Here is a 20,442-nt window from a genome sequence, read left to right on the forward strand (position 1 = left end):
CAGGCAAGGAAAGCTGGAACCTTTGCACTACGCCCTCCTGATGAGGAAATTTTGAGTAGTTTTGTATTCATTTCATAAATGAGGTGTTTGCTGCTTCTGCAGCTCTTGCTGAACCTCGTGACACTTCCAGCTTTTGTGACGGGAGTAGGCATAACAGTAGTTTGTTCCTCTACCAAATTAGTGCATGAGGGTCCCTGAGTTTCTGCACTTTGCAAATCTGTCAATTAATTTACAAAAATATCCACAAGAAAAAGGAATTTTATGCACGGTAAGCTTCATCCTCAAGCTGACATTTGAAAATAAACTGCAAATTTATGCACTTTGAATGCAGTCCTTCTACTTTTTCATTTTCCTGTAATGCCTAATGAGCAAATACTTTAAAAGGATGCTTGTACCCCAGAACTTCAATCTTTAGACATTTCCCTGACTTTTTTCAGAAATGTGAGAATTAGGTGCAGGACAAAATATCCAAATTATTTCAGAATCATCTGAAGGACAGGCAAATATCACTGTGTAGACCTGTCCCAGGCTTTTCATTTGCAGGCTCAGGGAGAACAGTGTCTAGTCTTTTTAGATCCACAGCAGTTCAAAATATTTGCACAGAAGCCACATGGAATGCTATATGCATTTAATTTTTTTTTTTTTTACGCTATAGAATCAAAACAAGCAAGGTATCATTCCTATGGAAACCATCATTAATTTCTGGAAATCTCAAACCCTTAAATTTTACATTACTTGACCAGTTTGAAAGCTAACACGCCTAATTTCAAGTGTGCTTAATGGCTGTGACATCTGTAGCCTGAGATGGCATCTCACCGTAAAGGGGAACTCCACTGTATGCCATTTCCTCTTTCCAAAATTGTTTGCAAGTATTACCTGAGTTTAGCTACAGCAACATGAAGCGTTAGTCCAACTTGACACCCAGGAAGTAACAATGTTAAAAAGGAAACATGGCCTGGGAAAACGCAGTTGCTTCACCTTGCAGGTATTTAAGGTCCCGGTTTCACCCAGTGCTCAGTTTAACTCTGGAGATTTAGATTAGGACTAGCCTAAAAACTACAAGATAAATTCAGACAAAACAACGCAAAGCTCTCTCTCGATCTCTCTCCCCATCCCTCCCATCTTCCTTGAAGAGGCCATACCAAAATTCATTCCACCCCCTTGAGACACACTGAGCCTTCTCGTAAATGTGGTGTTTGTTACACATCCCACGATGATGCATGACTCTCAGCCCACTGCCCAAAGGCCACTGCAGGACTTCTCACCTTTCCCGGACAGCCGCCGTGGCTGGGTTCCAATGCAAATACTCCTGCTGTCTTCGTCATCCTCTGGGGGCCGGCTGAGATCGTCCCAGGCACACTTGGCACTCACGCCGCTCAGGTTTGAGCCATCTGTTTCAATCCCTTTGTCGACTCTCTCCTGCTTGAAAAGATCCAAAACCCCAAGACTTTTTTGGGTGTGACTTGGATGTGAGCTGGAAGCCCTCTGGCTCTAGGGCAGAATCGGCTCAGCTGCCTTCAGCAGCCCCTACGTATCCTTCTTCTGCCGCCTGTTTCTATTCTTTGTCCTCCCCCCCCCCCCCACCCCCCGATCTGCCAGCTAAGGGTGGTTGCTGGTTGCACATTGAGCCAAATTAGGGAGCTGATCTGAACTGGAACAATCCTTTTTTTGGTAGCAGGTTGGTTTGAATTCCAGTCCCCTCCCCACTATTTCACTGCTGGCACAAAGCAGGGAAAGACAGAGGTGGAAATGAGTGGCCAGGGCCGTGCAGGGCTGTTTTTTTCAGTATCAGCTCCAGCTTATACCAACTTGAAGTATTTATGACACTACAGGGTATACTCCTGAATGAAGAACAACTTGACAGTCTACCTTTTTTTTTTTTTTTGCAAGTGATAACAAACTCTTAAATAACTAAACTTAACATCCCTTTCCAAGCTTACCAAGGAGTCCCAGACTAAAAAAAAAAAAAAGTTCACAGAGCGGCTCACTGTTCACAAGAGTTCATTATTCGCAAACTGAACAGACAGCTACTGCTTTTCAATACGCTGCTGTGTTCAGTCAAGTACAAATGTGCAAGGGAAACATAAGATCTGCGTGCAGATGTCAAAGCTATTGCACAGCTTTCTCTATTGGCAAAATACACAAACTCCATCCCTTGCGAGGTGGGATTTCCAAGCACGTAACCACTGTTTGGGTCTAGGAACGTGTTGCACACAAACAGCATGCAGCTGGATATTCTTAGACACCAGGCTTTTTTTCAAGGACACATGCATTTGCTGCCAGTCAGACTCTGCCTTAAGCTATACAGCCAAAAATTCCAAAGGACTCCTACCTGCTAACGGGAACAGGCATTAGTCTGAATTTCCACCTATTTCCCACAAGGGGGTAATGTTGAGCTGGACAAACCTAGGGCTAAGTCACAGAGGGGAAGGGCTTCTCTCTGCTCTATTACCTCTCAGCAGGCACTGAATAAATCAGGTTCGTTTTCCCCTTTTGAGAAGCAGCGTCACTTCTAGCAAGATCTCCATCTCACTATGTACATCTGCATCATCCCAAATTATGTGATAGCTTCTGCAATATGCAAGACAAACTTTGAAGATTTGAGGAAAGAGCAGAGTGCTTCTCTGAGCGTTACACACAACAGAAGCAGATCTCGTTCATTATTCCTAACCCTCCGGTTTGAGCTGGCCACTGAAGTCAAGAGACCGTGGGAGCATTCAGTGCTCTGATCCCTAAGAAGCTGTTTCCATACAAAAACCCACATACGCTCCTCCCCCTGCCCAGCGGAATACGCTGTACCCTATTAAAGGGCATTGCCTGTTCTCCTGATCATTCAAGAGAGGGTTTGAGCAGCTCAAAGATAAGCACAAGCACTCTGGGTGTGGTTTCACAGCAGTTTAAGCTGATCTAATTCACAGCAGCTACTGTCCCACCCTCCTCCATGTGCTCCTACCCCTTCACCTGAGCCAAGTGACTTTTTTTTTTCAGCTGGATCACCTCCCTGAACTGGTTCCCCCGCCCAAAGCATCAGGCAGAAGCCTGCAGCTAAGGGTAGGACCAGAGCAATCCTGGCTTAGGAAAATTTAAGCTGTCAAGAAACTGCCTTCCTTTTGCTTCTGTCCCTGGGAGAAGGCTTCCACTTGCTGCTATCTTCCTCCAGAGTCATGGAAAACTGGCTTCTGGGAAAAAGTAATGGGAGAATCTGAGAAATAACAAATCTGCAGTAATTTTCTTTTGTTATATCCTAAATATAAAACAAGCTGTTCCACCCAGAAATAGAAGTTGTGAAAAAAAAAAAAAAATCGATCCTACATACGCAAATGATGCTTTACCACATGGCCCCTTAGGGAGCTCCCACAGTGCTCTGTGAGGACCAAAATCAGCTGGTGCAAGGATGGGGAGCTTTGGCTTGTCAGCATGGTTATTTTTTATTCTAGTGACCAGGGACGCGTGGGAGAGCCAAACTTGGCCTCGAGGAGGGAGAAGAAGAGCCCACGGCCCTGACACGGTTAGCACCTCCAGACAGGACACACAAGCTAAGGGAGGGGAAAGGCTCTGTAGCTCATCATCTGCATCTCAGCTGGTTTGCAGAGCACTTCCTTAGGGGAAGAAGTGCTGCTCTGTTGGCATCTCTTGGAGATCAAGGGGGACTGATGGAAATGAGCTGGCCTAAGGTAGCCCAATTTCCATGCCTGTTTTACAACATTTGCAAGTGTTGATGCTAAAGGGGAGAAAAAAAAAAAAAAACCTAACCAACACATGCTCTCATTTGGGGTGATGCACAGTGTTACCCCATCTTTGCCCAGTAAAGACGTGCCTGGGCCGAGGGGCTGTTCTTTCTTCCCGAAAGGGCAGCCTGAGCAGGAGGCTGGACGAGCTCAGTGCAAAGGAGGTTCAGCTTTTTCCTTCCTCAAAGAAAGAATGTTTCTGTCCCATTTTCCTCTCAGCATGTGGGAGGGATGCTCTGAGGCTCTTATAAGTCATTGATCCCTTTCTAAATGAGCCAGAGCACTGCAGCGTGACCCACAGAGCAGCAACCACAACTCAGGAAATTCAAATCAGCTTTATTCTCTTCTGAGATATCTGCTACGACAGAAGCAAAGCACTGACAATCAGTGCAGAGCTAGGGACCAACAGGGATGGTTTGACAGTACTGCCAGGGAAATCTGAATGGCCTACAGGGAAGCCTGGCTGAACAGAAACCAGCCAGTGTTGCCGCAGTGTTAATTGCTGACATCCTGGGATGACATCTTAGTTGGGACTCATTCTCAGCAACTTCGAACAGAAAGTACAGCTGCTGCTGCCAGGGCTGGGTTTAGGCCTCAACCAATTCCCACAAGAAACAATGCAGTCTCAAAACAAGCTCTGCTTGCTTCCCAGGCAGGCAATGTGTTTGCTTGTTCCCTGGAAAGTTATCCATTTTCTCTCCCTTCTCCCTCCCTCGCCTCCACCTATCCTCTACTGGTGCCTTTCAGCTCTCAGGCACCAAGTAACGCTACCAAGAAAATGCCAAGTGAAAGCCGCTTTATCCTTTCCCCACTAATTCAGAATGGAAGGCCCACGGCGGAGGCTGAACGCAGGCTGTCACAGCCTTGTTCCCGGCACTTCAGGACTCAGGACTGCAAAAGAAGTTTCTGCCCTGGGTCTCCCTCACAGTCTGCCTTCAGTGGCAGCGCGGCAGAAAGGATGTACACACATACCTGCACATACTCACTGCGAGAGGGGCAAGAGAGAACAGAAGCAGGAATGTTTTCAATGTGAGGAAGTCCGGAAAGACCACAGACAGAGCAGCCTTCAGTGGCAGGACACACTAGTGAGGGAGAAGTACTTTTCTATTTGCCTTAACTTGCCTTGGCTGACTCAGGTTCCAGTAAGTTGAGCTACTTTTCATTTACAGTAAATTGAAGAAAGCCCTGTTATCACTAGGAATCACCAGTCTGTAGAGAACAGACAAACACCCTCCAGGAGGGGAGAGGACACACAGGCAAAATTTTCAAGAGCCTGAAACTTTTAGAAGGCTTACAGTTGTATTAGCACCCATGCTATGAGATATTTGTGGAATATTTTTCTCTCTCTCAGATTGAGGTTGTTATTTTAGATGAATGAATCCCTAAAAACAGTGCAAGTAGAATTTGGTTTTATTCTTAAGCTTTCAAAACAAAAAATGTTGTGAGGCAACTGAGGGTAATCAGATGCAGACACACAGACCATAAGCAAATGCAATAGCTTGTATAAAACATGATCATATGCACGTGCCCTACCAGGCTAAGCCATGAGTTCTCTGTCAAAGGAAAATTCTTAGTGATTCACTGACACAAGGTCAGCATGACACTAGATTTGCTTGGTTTCTGCCGAAGGGATGCAGAACTGTCTATCAAACACACAAATCAGCTGTAGGCCATGGGACGGTAACCCCCTACCCCATGCAGGTCCTATTCTTATCTTTTAACTTTAGAAATTAATTTGAACTCTGAAGCAGAAGGTTTAATATATCTTCCTGAATGTATTATTAATGATAACTGTATGAGATACTCTTGGCTTCCCATTCTTTTTCAGATTACACTACGTGGCCTCAAGTGACTTCCTAGAGGAATAAGTTACACTGTCACATCTGTGAAAAAATATTACTTTAGTAGGTTTTGAATTTTCTGTAGGTTATATCTCCTTATGTTTGCACACAAAATGAAGAGGGAAGTTCCTAATCTATCTTCTCTCAATCATGTACCATTCTATATTCTTATATCTCCTTTTTTTTTTTTTCCTCCTTTCCAAAACAAGCAACCCAAATCTTACTAATTTGTCTGACGTATGAGACTCCGCTTCCTGGTCCCTCTTCTCTACATTTTTTCCTAGAGCTGCCATTCACCTGGGCCTGGACATGTGCATACCTGAACATTAGAACCACCTCTGAGAGGGCAAAAGGAGTCTTAAGATAGCCCTGTGACAATTGCAAACATTGAGAAGATCATAGCACATTTACAGAAAATAATAGAAGTGTGTTAATAGCATTAAACCAGTTTTCCCTGGCTACTACAGAAGGCATGACATTTTATTAACTAAAGACATACTTGCAGATGTGGGTCAATCTCAAATATTGTCTCTCCTCTTCGCATATCTGTTATTAACCAGGGGCCGCCAGCTCTACAAAGAAAGAAAGATAATGAACCAAACAAGGACTTTACCTACTACTCTCCAGACAGAATCCCCAGGGTAGACCTGTACTTGGAGGAAGCGCAAGACAGTTTAAAAAAAAAGCCTAGAAGCCCCTCCATGCTGCATATATATCCCATAGCACCCATTTGTCCTTTACATTTTTACATAATGAAAGCCCTCCATGACCTGACTGCTATCTGCCTAGTGGCTGGCACCCCCAAGTCTTGCAACACAGTCAAGATCGACTCAGGCTACCCCCTGTGTGGACCCACTTATTCATACAAGACTGAACCACATTTTATTCTTAGTAGGTAACTGTGAATTGGGACAGGGAAGTCCAGTGTAGCCTGGACCTAGGAAAGGCAAGCGAGGCCTGGGGCCAAGATTTACCACCTCTATTACACATCTATAGGAGCAGCAGGGTCCTGATGGGACTTTGCTTTTTGCTGAGATCAGCAGTCATGTTCAGTACCATGAAAAGCTTACTGCTTTGATTAATATCCTCACAATAGACATTCTGCCCAGTTGGTACTTAATGGCTGCGTACTCAGATGGTTCAGGAAAATCTGTTTTCATTAGCAATAAAAGTTGGAACGGTCAAGATGTTTCCTAACAAAGGTGATAGAAAACATTACTGTGAAGATAAACTATTTGAGGACTTTAATTTGGGTCACAATGCACACAGACTGCAGAAATCAGTTTTAGAGGGTGCTTTTCATTTGAAATAAAAACTGATTGAAGTCTTCTGGAATTGCCATAAAAAATTCACTTTTTCATTACATACTTCGTTATTGCAGTCAAAAGCCCCCTCCTCTGGCCTTGTCTGTGTTATAGTCTCTTAAAGCACTTGCAGTCAGAGCACTATAAGTTAATATTTTATAGCTCCTCAGATGCACTGATAGCCATTCTTTTGTCACATCACTTTGGAAGCTGTTAATTGTTAACTGCAAGGTGCCACCTGCTTCAGTTTCTCATCTGGGATGCAAGAGACTTTCACCCTGATGCCACATCAGCAGCTCAGTAGTTTGCAGTGTATTTGGCTTTCATTTTACCCTTGGAAAGGTGCTTGTACCACAGCACAAAAGCAGCACTTTCCCAAAAATGTAACAGGAGAACAGAATGAGAAGGGTAGCGTATCTGCATAAACTTAAGAGGAATCGGGGGGGTTGTGTTTATTGTTTCGAGGTCCCAGAAACAAAGCTTGCAGTTGCACAGATTCTCTCTTCTCTAGCGCATCCTCACAAACTATCTGTACTTGTGCTTAGAGGGGAAAGATTCAGAAGAAGTTTAAGAAGTTCAGGAAGACAGCAGCAAAGGCTGGACTCTTCAAAGAAAAAAGGAAAAATCAAAGCTGAGATAAAAGTCCACTGTGGTACTAGAGAGTGGGCTATGGTGCCCAGGAGCACATATTCAAAACCACTTTGCTTAAAATCTTTCGAGCTACTATCATACCGCAATAACCTCCCCTGAATAGGAGAGGAAAACATTTAAACAAAACACTCGCAAGCTAAAAAGGCTTAGCTGCCACCTGGCAGCAAATAAGGCTTCAACGTATCACGTAACATTTTAAATCTATCTCCTCCTTGATCCAACATTATCATGGAGAAATAACAAAACGAACCTCGCTAGCATGAACACTCCTCCTCCTGCAAAATGGCCCATCAAGTTTGCCATAATTTTCTCACTTTCAGATAATAACCAAGCTTTACTAGGTACCGTAAGTCAGACCTTCTACCTTCTTTATTTTGGACTACATAGAGAGGACATCAGGAACAGTTATCCTCTTTCTTCCAGGAAGAGCCAATAAGAAAATGCTGCACGCACAAAAGGAAGGAAATTAAGCTTTCAAGAGATCATTTGGTTTCACTCAGGACATGTTGACTTTCACATGCATTAATTTGCCATCTGCATGTGAGAAAAGAATTGCAATGAATTCCCATCACCTGCTACAATACAGGATTAAATAAGTTCCATCAATAAGTTAAATATTGTTCATAAAAAAACAAAACACACAACACAAATAAATTGCTCTCACTCAGAATGCTCTTCTATGCGGAGCCGTACGAGCCAATGGACACTTACACAGGCACAGTCCGAAGCAGTTCCAAGATCCCTTGTCCGTTCCACTGCTGAGCAGCATGCAGTTCCTCAGTACAAACCCCAACAATCTGGAATAAATAAAAGCAGAGATACTAAACAGTATGGGAACAGTGCAAGAACCATAGAGAAAATGTGCCACGTGCTCCTAGATCAAACTGGAGAGACAGGGAAGCACCATTCTTTTAAAGGCAGCACATGTTAGGGTCCGAACACATGCTCTGTCAGCCAACTGCTAGGAGCAAACGCAACACTACATCAGCAAGTTTCAGTTAGGCAAAGGACTCACTGCCACAAAGGAATGCTTTGGTGCTCATAAATCCTTGACCAATTCAGTTTGCTGAGTGGTTAAATCTTATCCGGCACCACAGAGTTGCTTACACATCACATAATCCACTCTTCATTGCAGGCAATTGTGGACTTCTGCCTTCCCGTACAAGGCAGGATGTGTTTGCCCATCAGGATGGGAACTGCCACACTGAGCAATACCAGCTCTCTCTCTCACAGCAGCTGAGATCAGCTGCCTCAAACGAAGGGGTGAAACGCTCTTTAGTTGATAGAGAAAGGCAGTTTCTTCCTGATCCCCCAACTGCTGGCTTGTGCCTTGGAGCACAATGATCCACCCTTTGGGATGAGGAATTCTTTCAGCCGCGGACTTCTATTTTCTCTCTCAAGAGCCTAAGCCTTTTCCACTGAGTGATACTGAATTTTCAGTCAAAATTTGTTCAGCTAGTGCTTTATCAGAAAAGAGGAGAACTGGAAACTAAATTCCAAAGAGCTGTAAGTGGAAGTAATTGATGTGCCTTTGCTACAAGCGCGTATCCGCACTGATAGAGATCTGTGTGGAAAACTATCAATGCCAGCATGCACCTAGTTCTGCACATCCTGCCTGCTGCCCCTTGCAGAGCGCTCTTTCTCAAGACCCAGCTCTTGGACTGGCTCTTCAGCCTCACCCATCTCCCAGGCTTCCTCAGCAAACAGCCTGAATCACCCTCACTACAGCACACCCCTCCCTGGGCCCTTACTCACTAATTACATACAAACAGCAAGACTCTAAACAGGAAATTATTTTGTGTTCATTCCTTTCTTTTGGCAATTATTTATCCTCATGGGTCAAAATAAATCCATAACAACAAGCATCAAACAAATAAAAGCGAAAAATAGGTCAACAATATGTGCTGTGAAGACGATGAGAGGCCAAGAGCCTCAGGATGCAACAAGCTGACTGTCCTTTGATCCGGAACAGCTGGGCACTAAAGAAGGGATGGGAGCTACCGTAGAACCCACTGGGGGCCAGCCAGGAATCACCCTGCTTAGCTTTACTTTCTCTCTCCTGAGAGCCCACAACTCACCTTTTACTGATTAATCCAGATCTCTCTCTTGCCTGTTGATAAAACACAGGCTTTTGGGCACCTCAGAAGATCCAGGAAAGCCTTTGCCCCTACATGGCAGTTGCCTTCTGCAGGTCTGTGATAATGGAGCTTCTTCTTACTCCTTCTTTAATCACTTGTTGCAACTAGAGCCAAGGACAAGTGGGAGTAACCTGAAGCTTAAATTATAAAATACAGATACTTGCATCTTCCCACATCAGCGAAGCTTTTCCATGGGACAGGGAGAAATCAGCAGTTAGCCTAAACAGCTCCAGATGCAATTTAAAAATGTCCAAAGCAGCCCGTATCTGAGATGTATCCCTGATAAAAAGGAGTCTGGGAAAGCAAGCAAACCTGCTTGGCCAAGGGAGCTCCCCTCATTGAACAGTGGGGTGAATAGGCAAGGGATTTTTTTTTTTAACGTTTCTTCTGCAAAGCAAACCTGAACCTTTCTTAAACAGTAGATCAATACAGGCAAATTCACTTAGCCTCTAAAGAATCCTCGTGTCAATGCCGCAGGCTACAGTTCTGCCATTAAATGATGCAAAAGCAAGTCTGAATCCTACTCCAAGTACCTTTCTCCCTGGACCTCAAACCAGCGGATCCCTTATTAATGCTGCCATAGCATTAACTTGAATTTAGCGCTGAATAATCTTTGAAAAAGTGTTTCTCTGAGCCTTTTTCCGCATTGGTTTTTGAATTTCAGCACAGCAATATGCCACGTTCAATGCTGGGTCTTTTTCAGAGTGTCAAGCTTCTCTCCATCAGATAGGCCTCTACCCTGAGAGCTGTGTGCACTGTGGCTCAATACCAGTAAAATCCTTACTGAACACCACTAAAGGAACGGCTCAAGGGTGAGACCCATTGTAATCAAAGCAGGTAGAAAAGTGGAAAACAGAGAAAGAAGCGTTTGACAGCAAGTCCTGAAAGACCATGCTACTTATCAAAACTAAATAAACGTAATGTCAGCTCCACGCCATACCCAAGAGGTGACCATCAGAGCCACCGCTCCTGTGCCATACCTGCAGGAAAGTAACAACCCCAAAAGGAGTTTGCACTGGCTGCATCTGAGGGTCTTCTGTCAACAACATATGCTGGATCCTAGATTCACTGTTGTCCAAAGGGCTGTGCCACGACACATGGTCACCACTACAGAAGGTGTTTTCTGCAAAGAGGAAAACCAAGAAATATTTAGTGATTAAAATCTGCCAGAAGCTGGAAGGATAAACCAGGGACTTGCTCAGGACTCATATTCCTTCTGTAAGCATCTGCTCTTGGCCACTGTCAGACAGGAACCTCTGGTCAGGCTCTGGAGAGTCACTGGTTGCTATTCAAAGTGACTGCCTCTAGTCAGCTCTGCTGAGTCTCCGTCAGCTGGAGCACCCAATCCTGCAGCAGGAAAGGCACCTTGTTGAGGCATCTGAATTCAAACACCAAATATAAAACTACCTGATCTTGAGTCGCAGTCCTGTAGCAAAAAATAGTGCCCTGGTTTGACATTAATCCCAGCACAGGAATACAAAGTTAGTCTCTCGTTTATTATTATTCTCACTTTGTGCAAGGGCACAGACAGTCAGCTGGCCATGCTGGATGCTTATGGAACAGCAATTCATACTTAATTTGCAACTCTGATTTGCCACAGAGAAAAGATTCTGAAATGTGAATTAAATACAAATAATACTCTGCTATATCTAATAAAATCCACAGCTTGTTGCCTAACTTGTGACAGTCTAAGTCAAAGTCACTTTTCTCTTCCAATTGTCTGGCAGCTCTAGTATAGAGTTATAATTACTATATTCCTTCTTTCCCAAGATAATGAGAAAATCAGTAAGCTATAAGTTTCACTCTATGTCAGAACAGACTGCAGCAAAACAAACAGCCGGAAATTATTCTTCCCTCTCCATGACTATAAGAATTTTTCTTCTCCTCCTCTCCTGCTTAGAAAGCCTAAGAAAACAGATAACCCCATGCTCTGAAGCTGGTGCCTGCCAGAAGGCACACCAGAACCCGTTTATATGTTGCTGCCTTGTCACAAGAAGGGGTAATTCTTGTTTTCTGAACAAACTAGAAGTGAAATAATCAACCATGAGCATTTTCTCTCCAATTAAAGTAGGGTCTACTTGTACACAGCTCCAAGAGCACACGTACAAAAACGCTGCCCATTTGATTGCCTTGATCTTGTGCTTGTTCCACTCTGAACAGAGTTTTTTATAGTACACACAAATAAGCAACCTAGAAACCAAACTCTGCCCTCTAACATAGGTGTGGAGCCCCAGGAATGAACTGGGCACTTGAGACTGGGGTATCCTGTGGCACGTAGAGCAGGAACCCACTCAAGAGAAGGCACGTTGTCCAGTCTGGGTTCTCCTCTGCCTCTCAGCTAGGAGCAGATGTGGTCCTGGCTTTTCCCCTAACCTTCCCAACTACTACCTTCCAAACACATTTGTGAACAGGACATCTCTTAAGAAAATATCTACAGCGCTTATCTGAGAATCCTCAAAGTGGGCACAGCAGCTTCTGCAGCAGCAAAAGAAAAACAGCATTCACCAGCAATTGCAGCTTTATCTGCAACCACGTTAAGCAACAACAGAAACTGGGAAGCGGGTGCTTGCGCAACAGTCACTGTTCACCAGCACCCTGACAACTCTTGTGCAAGTCCTCTCCGCCAGTGGCAAGCGCAGGATGCTTCGACGGAGCCATCAGTGGCAGGCAACTAAGCTAACCAGAGTTATCTTGCAGTTACTGTGGTTAAAAACACTCACAGATCGTCACACTGATAGCTAATTCATTGTTGCATATTCATAGTAGTTTAATCCAGACTCTCGTGGGCAACTCGTAGTTTCTCCACCAGGTGTCCCCATTGGTGTTTATTTGAACATTTATATATATTTTTCTTGGAGAGCTCATTTGATAAAGTAAGAATTAAAATAAACTCCCAATACTGTAAGCAACTTGGCCTGAAGAACAAGGCGTGGAGTAAAAGTGTTGTGATAAGGAAGAGAATGTTTTCCCTAGTTATAACTAGGAAAGAGAGAAAACAGCAAATGCAGGCTGCTTAGAAAAAGAGTTCACCATTATGTACAATAAATTACACGCTTTTCAGCTCTGTGACTGAAAGGAGTGGTTCAGCACATAGTTCTTACACTCTCTAACTTTCAAGTTGGGTATATAGGCAGACAGAAATGAAAAACTTCATTTAAAAGTTTTCTTACACCAAAATTGGATTGAAGAAATAAACAGCACTTACAATTTTGCAACAGATCTTGCTGATGTTTTCCAGGTTAGGCAAAATGCGTCTAATTTTTTTTTTTTTTTCCAGTGATAAAAGCTTCTCAGTCACAGTTTTCAGGAACGAAACAAAGCCACAAAGAGCTTATTCTTGGGTCCTGTCTTTATACCACAACATTTTGCCCATCAAATGCTCACACAATTCTATGCTGATCGATCGCTGTATTTCACTGCTGGTGCTGCTCCTCCTGGGAAATCCCAGCCCGTTTAGAGTAGGTTTTCAAATGCAAATATCTCTGCTGGAAACCCACCTGTTTATGTCTATGCGAACACTGAACACTTAGAAAATCTCCCTCTCTCACACGAGCACATGAACACCACAAAATTCACACTGACTGCTCAATTAAATCACAAAAAAACATTGTGCAACTAACATGAAGTCCAATTAAAACCCATAAGAGTGCAGGAAATTCAGAATTAAGGCCTAAAGCTCAGCTTGCTGCATTGTAACCCATACAGAGTATTAGATCAGCTCTTGCATAGAGAACATTGCAGTATTGGGGACAACTTGAATTACAGGAGCTGCAGTCACAGAAATGAAGGAATTACAGAAACAAAGGAGGACTAGATAATGACTTAGACCTGCCTCATGCTGATAACAGTGGTGAGCATCCTCCCTTCTTACCTTTCATACTCATATTTTCAAAATAAGACAATCAAAATCTTTCTAAGCATTTAAACTTAGAACAGTATTTTTACCTAAAAATCCTGAAGTTTTTGTAAGTTATTCCCACAAAGTAAATTAATAACTAAATTTTGGGCTTTCATGAATGTTGAATTGGAACATAAAATACTCAGATAAATCCTCAAAGCCATCACTTTTCCCACAGATGGGAAAAGACTCTTGTGATTTTTGCCCCTTCTGTGTCATTTACATTTACACTTAGTGAACCTTCCTTTCATCCACAAACACTTACTGTGCACTAGCATTTTTACATATATTCCCATAAAAACAAGAAGAAAGCAGGCACAGGATACATGCCCTTATCCCAGGTACACTAGAAGCCCAAAAACCTTACAATGAGTGACAGGCTTCAATCAGATGTGCCTCTGAGAGCTGGCTTGAAGACAGCTCCTTTGGTTCCCCAAAGCACACTCCCATTCCTCCAGTAGAGATGGACTAACTGGAGAAGTAGCGTGCCATCTCCAGTTCATTTCTGGGATCTCTGTTTTGCATCGCTATGAACCATGGATGGGACCTGGGCCTTCAGTGATATGGTTGCCCATCTTGGTCTCTAAATAACGTTCATGGTTTTACAGACATACCCTTTAGTACGCGTTTGGTCCCTATTCCCATGAGAAACGTATGAATGCAGCTGGAAGTTACATATGTAAATTTGCAAATACACACATTAAAATAAGTATTAATATACACGTAAAATAATTTTTTTATGTAAAGGTAAAAGATTACACGCAGAAGCCCATGTCTACGGGTCACTGACACAGTCTGACAGGGCTGACCTCTACAAGTTCTTCTGCATCCCAAAGCAATTTCCAGTTTTAGGCCAAAACACATCTCTTTCTGATAAGCACAGAACGTTCCTTGGCAAGTTATCTCGGTTTAGTAAATCTGGAAGTTTACTGTCTCAGCAATAAAGCTAGTTCTGCAAGGATCCCATCACAACGCTGATGCTCTCTCAGGTCCTTGCAGATTTGGAGAAAGCCTCTGCTCTGTCCAAGCCGGCTTTCAGCAACCATTGACCTTTCACCCCTAACAAGCTCTGCCACAATCCTTAACGTGTTGAAATATCGTGAGGATTAGCACTATGTGGCAGAGTTTCGTTCCTGGTTTGGGGCAGGTGGTTAAGCTCCTCTGTATAAAGACCAAGCACAACAGACATTACAAAAGTCCTTTTGCACCTTATCGCCTAACGAGGCGAAACGCATTTGGGTCCAGAATCTAGACAAAGGTGAGGTGGCTCTCAGTGATGGCTGTGAAAAATCATGAGCTATTACTGAACAAATACCTTCGCTACCACTACAAGAGGGCAACTATTATGAGTACCAAATGCCAGGACTAAGGGGGAATTACTCCTGCCTCTGAACTTCTGTGTTAGCTGTGACTGCACAGCAAAGCCAACAAGGGCTGTGACCTGCCCAAGGAAATCATGTTTCATAGTGGGATGAGTCTGAAATATTCTTGTAGTAATAGCAAGTAATAGCAAGGCTCATAACTGATGATCAGTTGGTTCCCGTTCTCAGGGGTAAGCTTGGAGGGAACTTCTGGGAGTGGAGGGAGCAGCTTATGGAAGGGGAGCAGGAGAGTCTAGTTGGACTTCTTGAGGCCTCTCAAACCTGGCTTGATCAACCTGGGGGAGAAAAAGGACACTTAAAGCCTGTTCTGCTTGGAAGAGAGACATCTTTACTTTAGGACTTTAGATCATGTGTGACACACCAGACATCCAAATAAAGAGGAACGCAAGGAGAGGAGGTGGGCTGTCACAAAAGCAGATTGTGTATTGTCACATCAAAAGTACCTTGAACCTCTAGATCACTAGGACTTGCTACAAAAGCCCTTCTCTGAAGAGGGGAAGTACCAAAGTTGTTTTTTCTATGGTTTTGCACATTATGGTTGGATTCTTCAGCATCTAAGAAGGCAGGAGCGCCAACTGAAGCTTTTACCATAGTTCCTGCAAGCACATGAAGATGGCTCCCATGTAGATTCACTTCTCTGTAACATGGAGCATTACGCATCTCCACACTTCCCCACTGCTGAGGCTCAGTTAGCATTTTTACTCATCTGCTCATTTTTATGATCCTTTAAAGGACAGAGTCTCTCTGAAAGCCCCATCACTCTCTGATCTGTTTGACACTGGACAACAGGTTCAAGCACCCTTAGTGCAGTACAGTCTTCTAGACAGAAGAATACCATGACTGCATAAGCCTCGTTTCTTTAGGTAACCACAGCAAAACAATACTCAGTCACGAGAAAAAGCTACCAGGGCATCACTGGGGAATTATCAAAACCCTAGGACAGAGGACACAAAGCATAAAAATGATCTGGTCATCCACAGACAGAATTAAATAGCAAAGTAACTAAAAGAAATATGTTAAAAAATGAACCCCAAGTGATCGTAGTGAACGAATAAAGTGGCAAGTCATCAGGAGCAAACTAGGGCTCCAATTTACAGCATACAAACTGATTCACAGCTGTACGCTTTTACCCCTTGGTAAACCTGAGGTAGTTACATGTTCCCTCCACGAAAGGAAGAGTTAAGCTGCTTCAACTGCATCAGGATTAGCGCATACCCTTCAGTAGTTACCATGGGAGCTCTAGATGTGTTGTAACTGTACCAGCTTTTTTACAGTAAACTCTTGGACATTCATACCCTTCCTGCTTTGCAGGTGCATTAACAGGACTTAAGCCTAGTGCAATAAGGAGTTCCATCCTCAGGAATTTGAAACTGGTTCTTTTTCTGCAAGTTTGTGTTTTAACAAAAGCCACCAAAATATTTTTTTTTCCAGTTGGGGAATGCTGATTCCACAAAATCAAATTGCCTCATAGGGAGGTATTGATTTCATAAAAATTCAACAGAGAAATCATTAAAACATTTCATTTCAAACTTATTCTTTGATTTCATAATTTACAACAGCAAACCTGAAGCTTCTCTCTAGCTCTACAGAAAAGTCTCTAAATTTCCCATAGACTAGCTTGTATCATCCTATTATGCAAAAGCAGCATCTACAAGGCAGCTATACCAGGCTACTCTGTTAAGCTTCCCATATTTTGAGATCTTTAAAATGTCATTATCCATTTTCTTTTACAGCCCACATAAAGCAGGTGAAGTTCCTTCATGCAGCAATGGTCATAATTCAGCTGTGCAGTCTCTCCTGACTTTACTATCCAGCTGCTCTATAATGAGAACTGAGGAAATAACTCAGAGGGAATCATTGCACTGTGGGCTAGTAAATTTTATCTGTAAATACGTGCTGTTTACGTATTTTCTTGGAGCGCGCTCCCTCCAGTTTTAATTTGGCTAAACATAACTAATGCCTCAAGAAACAAACCCAAGCTATATTCTTTGCCTCAAGATGTTCTATAAGCAGTTTAATGCATGCAACCTATGCTCTAAAGGCGTTGGCTAGCTCTAGAGATAAACAGAGATCACTTCAGGTTTATTTCCCATAGTATTTTCAACGTCTTCTTTAAACCTGACATGTCCACACCGTTGGGATGCTGCTAGGAACCCTTCCTCCCTTGAATAACCATAGTGAGCAAGTAGACAAGGAGAGCAAATCAAGACAAGTACGGGAAACTAACTGAGATCCATCCAAAGGGTGGCCTCCAGGCTGAATCCAGCCCTAGGAACGTTTCCCATTAGTTTGCTGTCCTTCAGGAGGAGATGGGAAATAGCAGTTTGGGCATCAGAGTCAAATCACTTCTCTCACACCTTCATAGGGGAGAGCATGGAGGGGAAAAAAACAAAAGGAGCTGACGCTGATCTACCAGGAAGGAGACAGCAAGGGCACTTGAAGCATAATGTCCTGCCCATGCGTGGCCTGGCACAAAGTCCCCAAATTGAATCTGGCTCCTGAGACAGCTGAGATCTGTTAGACCAGTGCATCACCCTGGTTCAGCCAAAAGTCAAAACTTCCCCCTTCCGACTTGGTCGCACAACGTAGTTCTTTAGAGTGATTTTAAATGTAAAAAAAAAATAGAACTGTAGCATGGTCATTCCTCTGTATCACTTCTAAGACACCTCCTCCTTCAGTTAAAAGCTTCAAAGAAAGGGTTAAATTGTTCTCATTAATCTGTTTGTATTTGCACTGCAAAGTCAGCTTGGTAATCCATCTGGATAGTGTATTATGGGTTCTGAGGTAACACTGCAGAGAGTGGGAGAAGCCCTAAGTACATTAACTACTAAGTGCGCCTGATCTTGGGAAAACAGCTGCTCTGCTACACTCATATCTTTCAAAAGCAAATGTCTGTGTTCCTCTTTTGTTTCTGTGGCAAGTCAGGCCATCATTACATGGTCACTTTATTCCAGCACATGTGCAAGACGTTGCTGAAAGAGACAATCCTGCTTGTGCCTCTGTGACTACAGCCGCAACCTGGATCACCGCCCTGCAACGCAACCAGTGAAGTTGCTCAGCTACGCTAGCACAATGCTTGGCGCTTCCTGACTTGGTCTAAAAAAAAAATATATCTAATAAACTTGCAAGAGTATGTGGCACTGGGGATACTGGCAGGCAAACAAGATGACCACATCGCTCACACCAGCCAGGCCTGTGTTATCCGCATCACTCAGTGGCCTGAAACCTCGCTGCTCGAAGGAGCACAAACCTGTATTTTGGATCCGGTTGTGAAAGCTCAGCTAAACTGTAGGCAGCAAGTCTCAGACTTCAGCCAGCACAGCTCAGGGAAATTCTATATTTAAAGGCAAGGCAACGAAGGATTTTGGCTCCAAGACTTAGGGGTACAAGAATGTTAAAAAGGTCCCCAATGAGTTCCTGACCAGCATGAGTGATGCAGCCAGCCGTTTAAATTGAATGCAGCTTATCATATACTTGCAGAAAGAATGTAATTGATTGCATTGCTATTACCCCATGCACAGGGTGTATGATTTATTATATAAATGTACCTTATCCAACACATTTTTAGTATTCAGTCTGCCTTCATTTAAAATAAAAAAGGTAATCTGGCAGTCTGTCTCAAATTAGATTTGTTGCTGTGTTTCAGTACCATTTTGCAGTCTGAACAGCTAGAATTAATTGAGAGATACTAAGGGCAGATGGGGAGTGCAGCACTGAAATGTATTGGCTATATTTTTCTCCAGAATTACTTAATGTATTTCTAACTAGCTTAATAATGGATATAACAGTGCTTGCAAGGATGTAGCTTTAATAAACGGATACAGAAGCGAAACATGAAAATTATGTCCAAATATCTCAGATTAACACTGTTACTGCAAGTCATTATGCAGATGCAAATTAAAAAAAAATACACTATAAAGAATAAGATCTCATTCAGACTCTTTTGCCAGTCACGTTAAATTAATATAATCTAGGGATAATCAAATTAACACTAAATTCACTATGTCTGCTTAGTTGCTTAACCTACAAAGAACTGCACGCACGGACTGGTGGGGGGGGGGGGAACAATCGTAATATAATCTGTGGGGCCTGCTGGCAATGTTAATTTATAATTTCATTTTCAGCTTGAGCTGAATGTGTTTTAAGAACAACACGCACCAGGAATTAAAAGCCAAGCCATGATATATTTGCATTACATAAAAAAAAAAAATGCATTTCCTCCATGTTTTTCTTATGCAGTACAGTTTTGCAGCCTCTTATTTTCTCTCTGGGAAACAGGAACTGACCTAGCCCAGGCTTTCTAAAGACAAAGTGCAAGTTTCCAGAGGACATCACATGGTGCTGCTGCCTGTTGCAGACACGCAGCATAGACAAGATGCCTTAGGAAGAATTAAATCCCTAGAGTACGATTAAACAATAGCTCCACTGCAGGGATTCAAATTGGGCTTTTAGAAACAAGAGGCCCAGACAAAATGTTCTTTAAAAAAAAAAAAAAAAGGTGAAAAAACAGATTATCTATACTATAAGGACTGCTGAACCCATGTTTTGAAGACTGTGATGCAGAAAAGGAAGCGTGATGCAGATTGTATTTTCAATCTGCTGATCATCATCAGAAAAAAAAAAAATTACTTACTGCACCAGTTTCAGGTTGCAAGTCTGGAATTTCAATGACTTGCCCAAAAGAGTCTCATCAGTTTATGCAAGCATATATAATCTTATTTGATCATTTAAGTCCAGTGGACTGAAAGCCAGATGAAGGGGCCAAAAATGGAAGCTACTGTACTTCCCCAGGGTACTTTCACCAACAGAGGAAACAGGATTCCTTGCTTCTCTGTGTAGTGTTCAAAATTGTCATTCAATCCTACTGATGGTGGAATGGTGGAAAAAGGTCTCATTGCTCTGCAGCTTCCACTGGATAGAGTTACAAATACTGGCTTTCGTATCATAAAGTAGGTCCCAAACACCTGGATGCTTTATGTGATATTGGAGGACATCAGTCTTGCAGCATTCAATTTTCTACTAAGATGCTACAATACTACCATACAAGAACCAGCTTGGTTTTGGGCCTCCTTTACCTCTTCTGTTTTCCAGGACGTTTCTTTCTATCCCTTATACATCTGCATTTTTGAGCTCGCTCTTTCTCCCTGCCCATCTCTATGCGCGTATACAATTTCCATTACTGCAGCCTCCGAGAATTTCTCACACAGACTCCCAGCGACTGATTCCTGTGCCCAGGGCACACTCCCACCTCTTGGAGCTGTGGGCCCCCTGTCCTCTCCCTGACTCCTTACAGCCTCCTCCATCAAACTACTTCTCCTCCGCTTCCCCTCTTCTTCACAGCTTCATTTAGCTCCATGCCCGCCCTCCGGGGCCCCTTACAGCCTTCCTCCACCTCTTACCGTCCTCAGCCTCCTGCTCAGCAGAGAGGGAAGCTGGCACATCCAGCAGGCTTGGCACCTGCTCTGCGTAAGCGCTGCCTGAGGCAGGCTACATCTCTTAT

At 43.2% G+C, this 20,442-nt stretch overlaps 1 protein-coding gene across 2 annotated transcripts in view; it reads right to left on the minus strand.

Annotated features, from left to right (window-relative positions):
* SUFU (SUFU negative regulator of hedgehog signaling) overlaps positions 1-20,442 on the minus strand; it is a 102,495-nt gene that overhangs the window by 37,246 nt on the left and 44,807 nt on the right. The window contains exons 4-7 of one of the 2 annotated variants that reach the window (XM_068949791.1): positions 10,643-10,785; positions 8,236-8,321; positions 6,069-6,141; positions 1,266-1,419 (exon numbers count right to left, since the gene is read on the minus strand). In XM_068949791.1, coding sequence (XP_068805892.1) covers positions 1,266-1,419; positions 6,069-6,141; positions 8,236-8,321; positions 10,643-10,785 — 456 coding nt within the window. Of the gene's footprint in view, positions 1-1,265; positions 1,423-6,068; positions 6,142-8,235; positions 8,322-10,642; positions 10,786-20,442 lie in introns of both variants that reach the window. The other variant, XM_068949790.1, reaches the window with a different exon arrangement.

The sequence above is a fragment of the Struthio camelus genome, chromosome 7 (assembly GCF_040807025.1).
Source record: "Struthio camelus isolate bStrCam1 chromosome 7, bStrCam1.hap1, whole genome shotgun sequence".
Taxonomy (NCBI): Eukaryota; Metazoa; Chordata; class Aves; order Struthioniformes; family Struthionidae; genus Struthio; species Struthio camelus.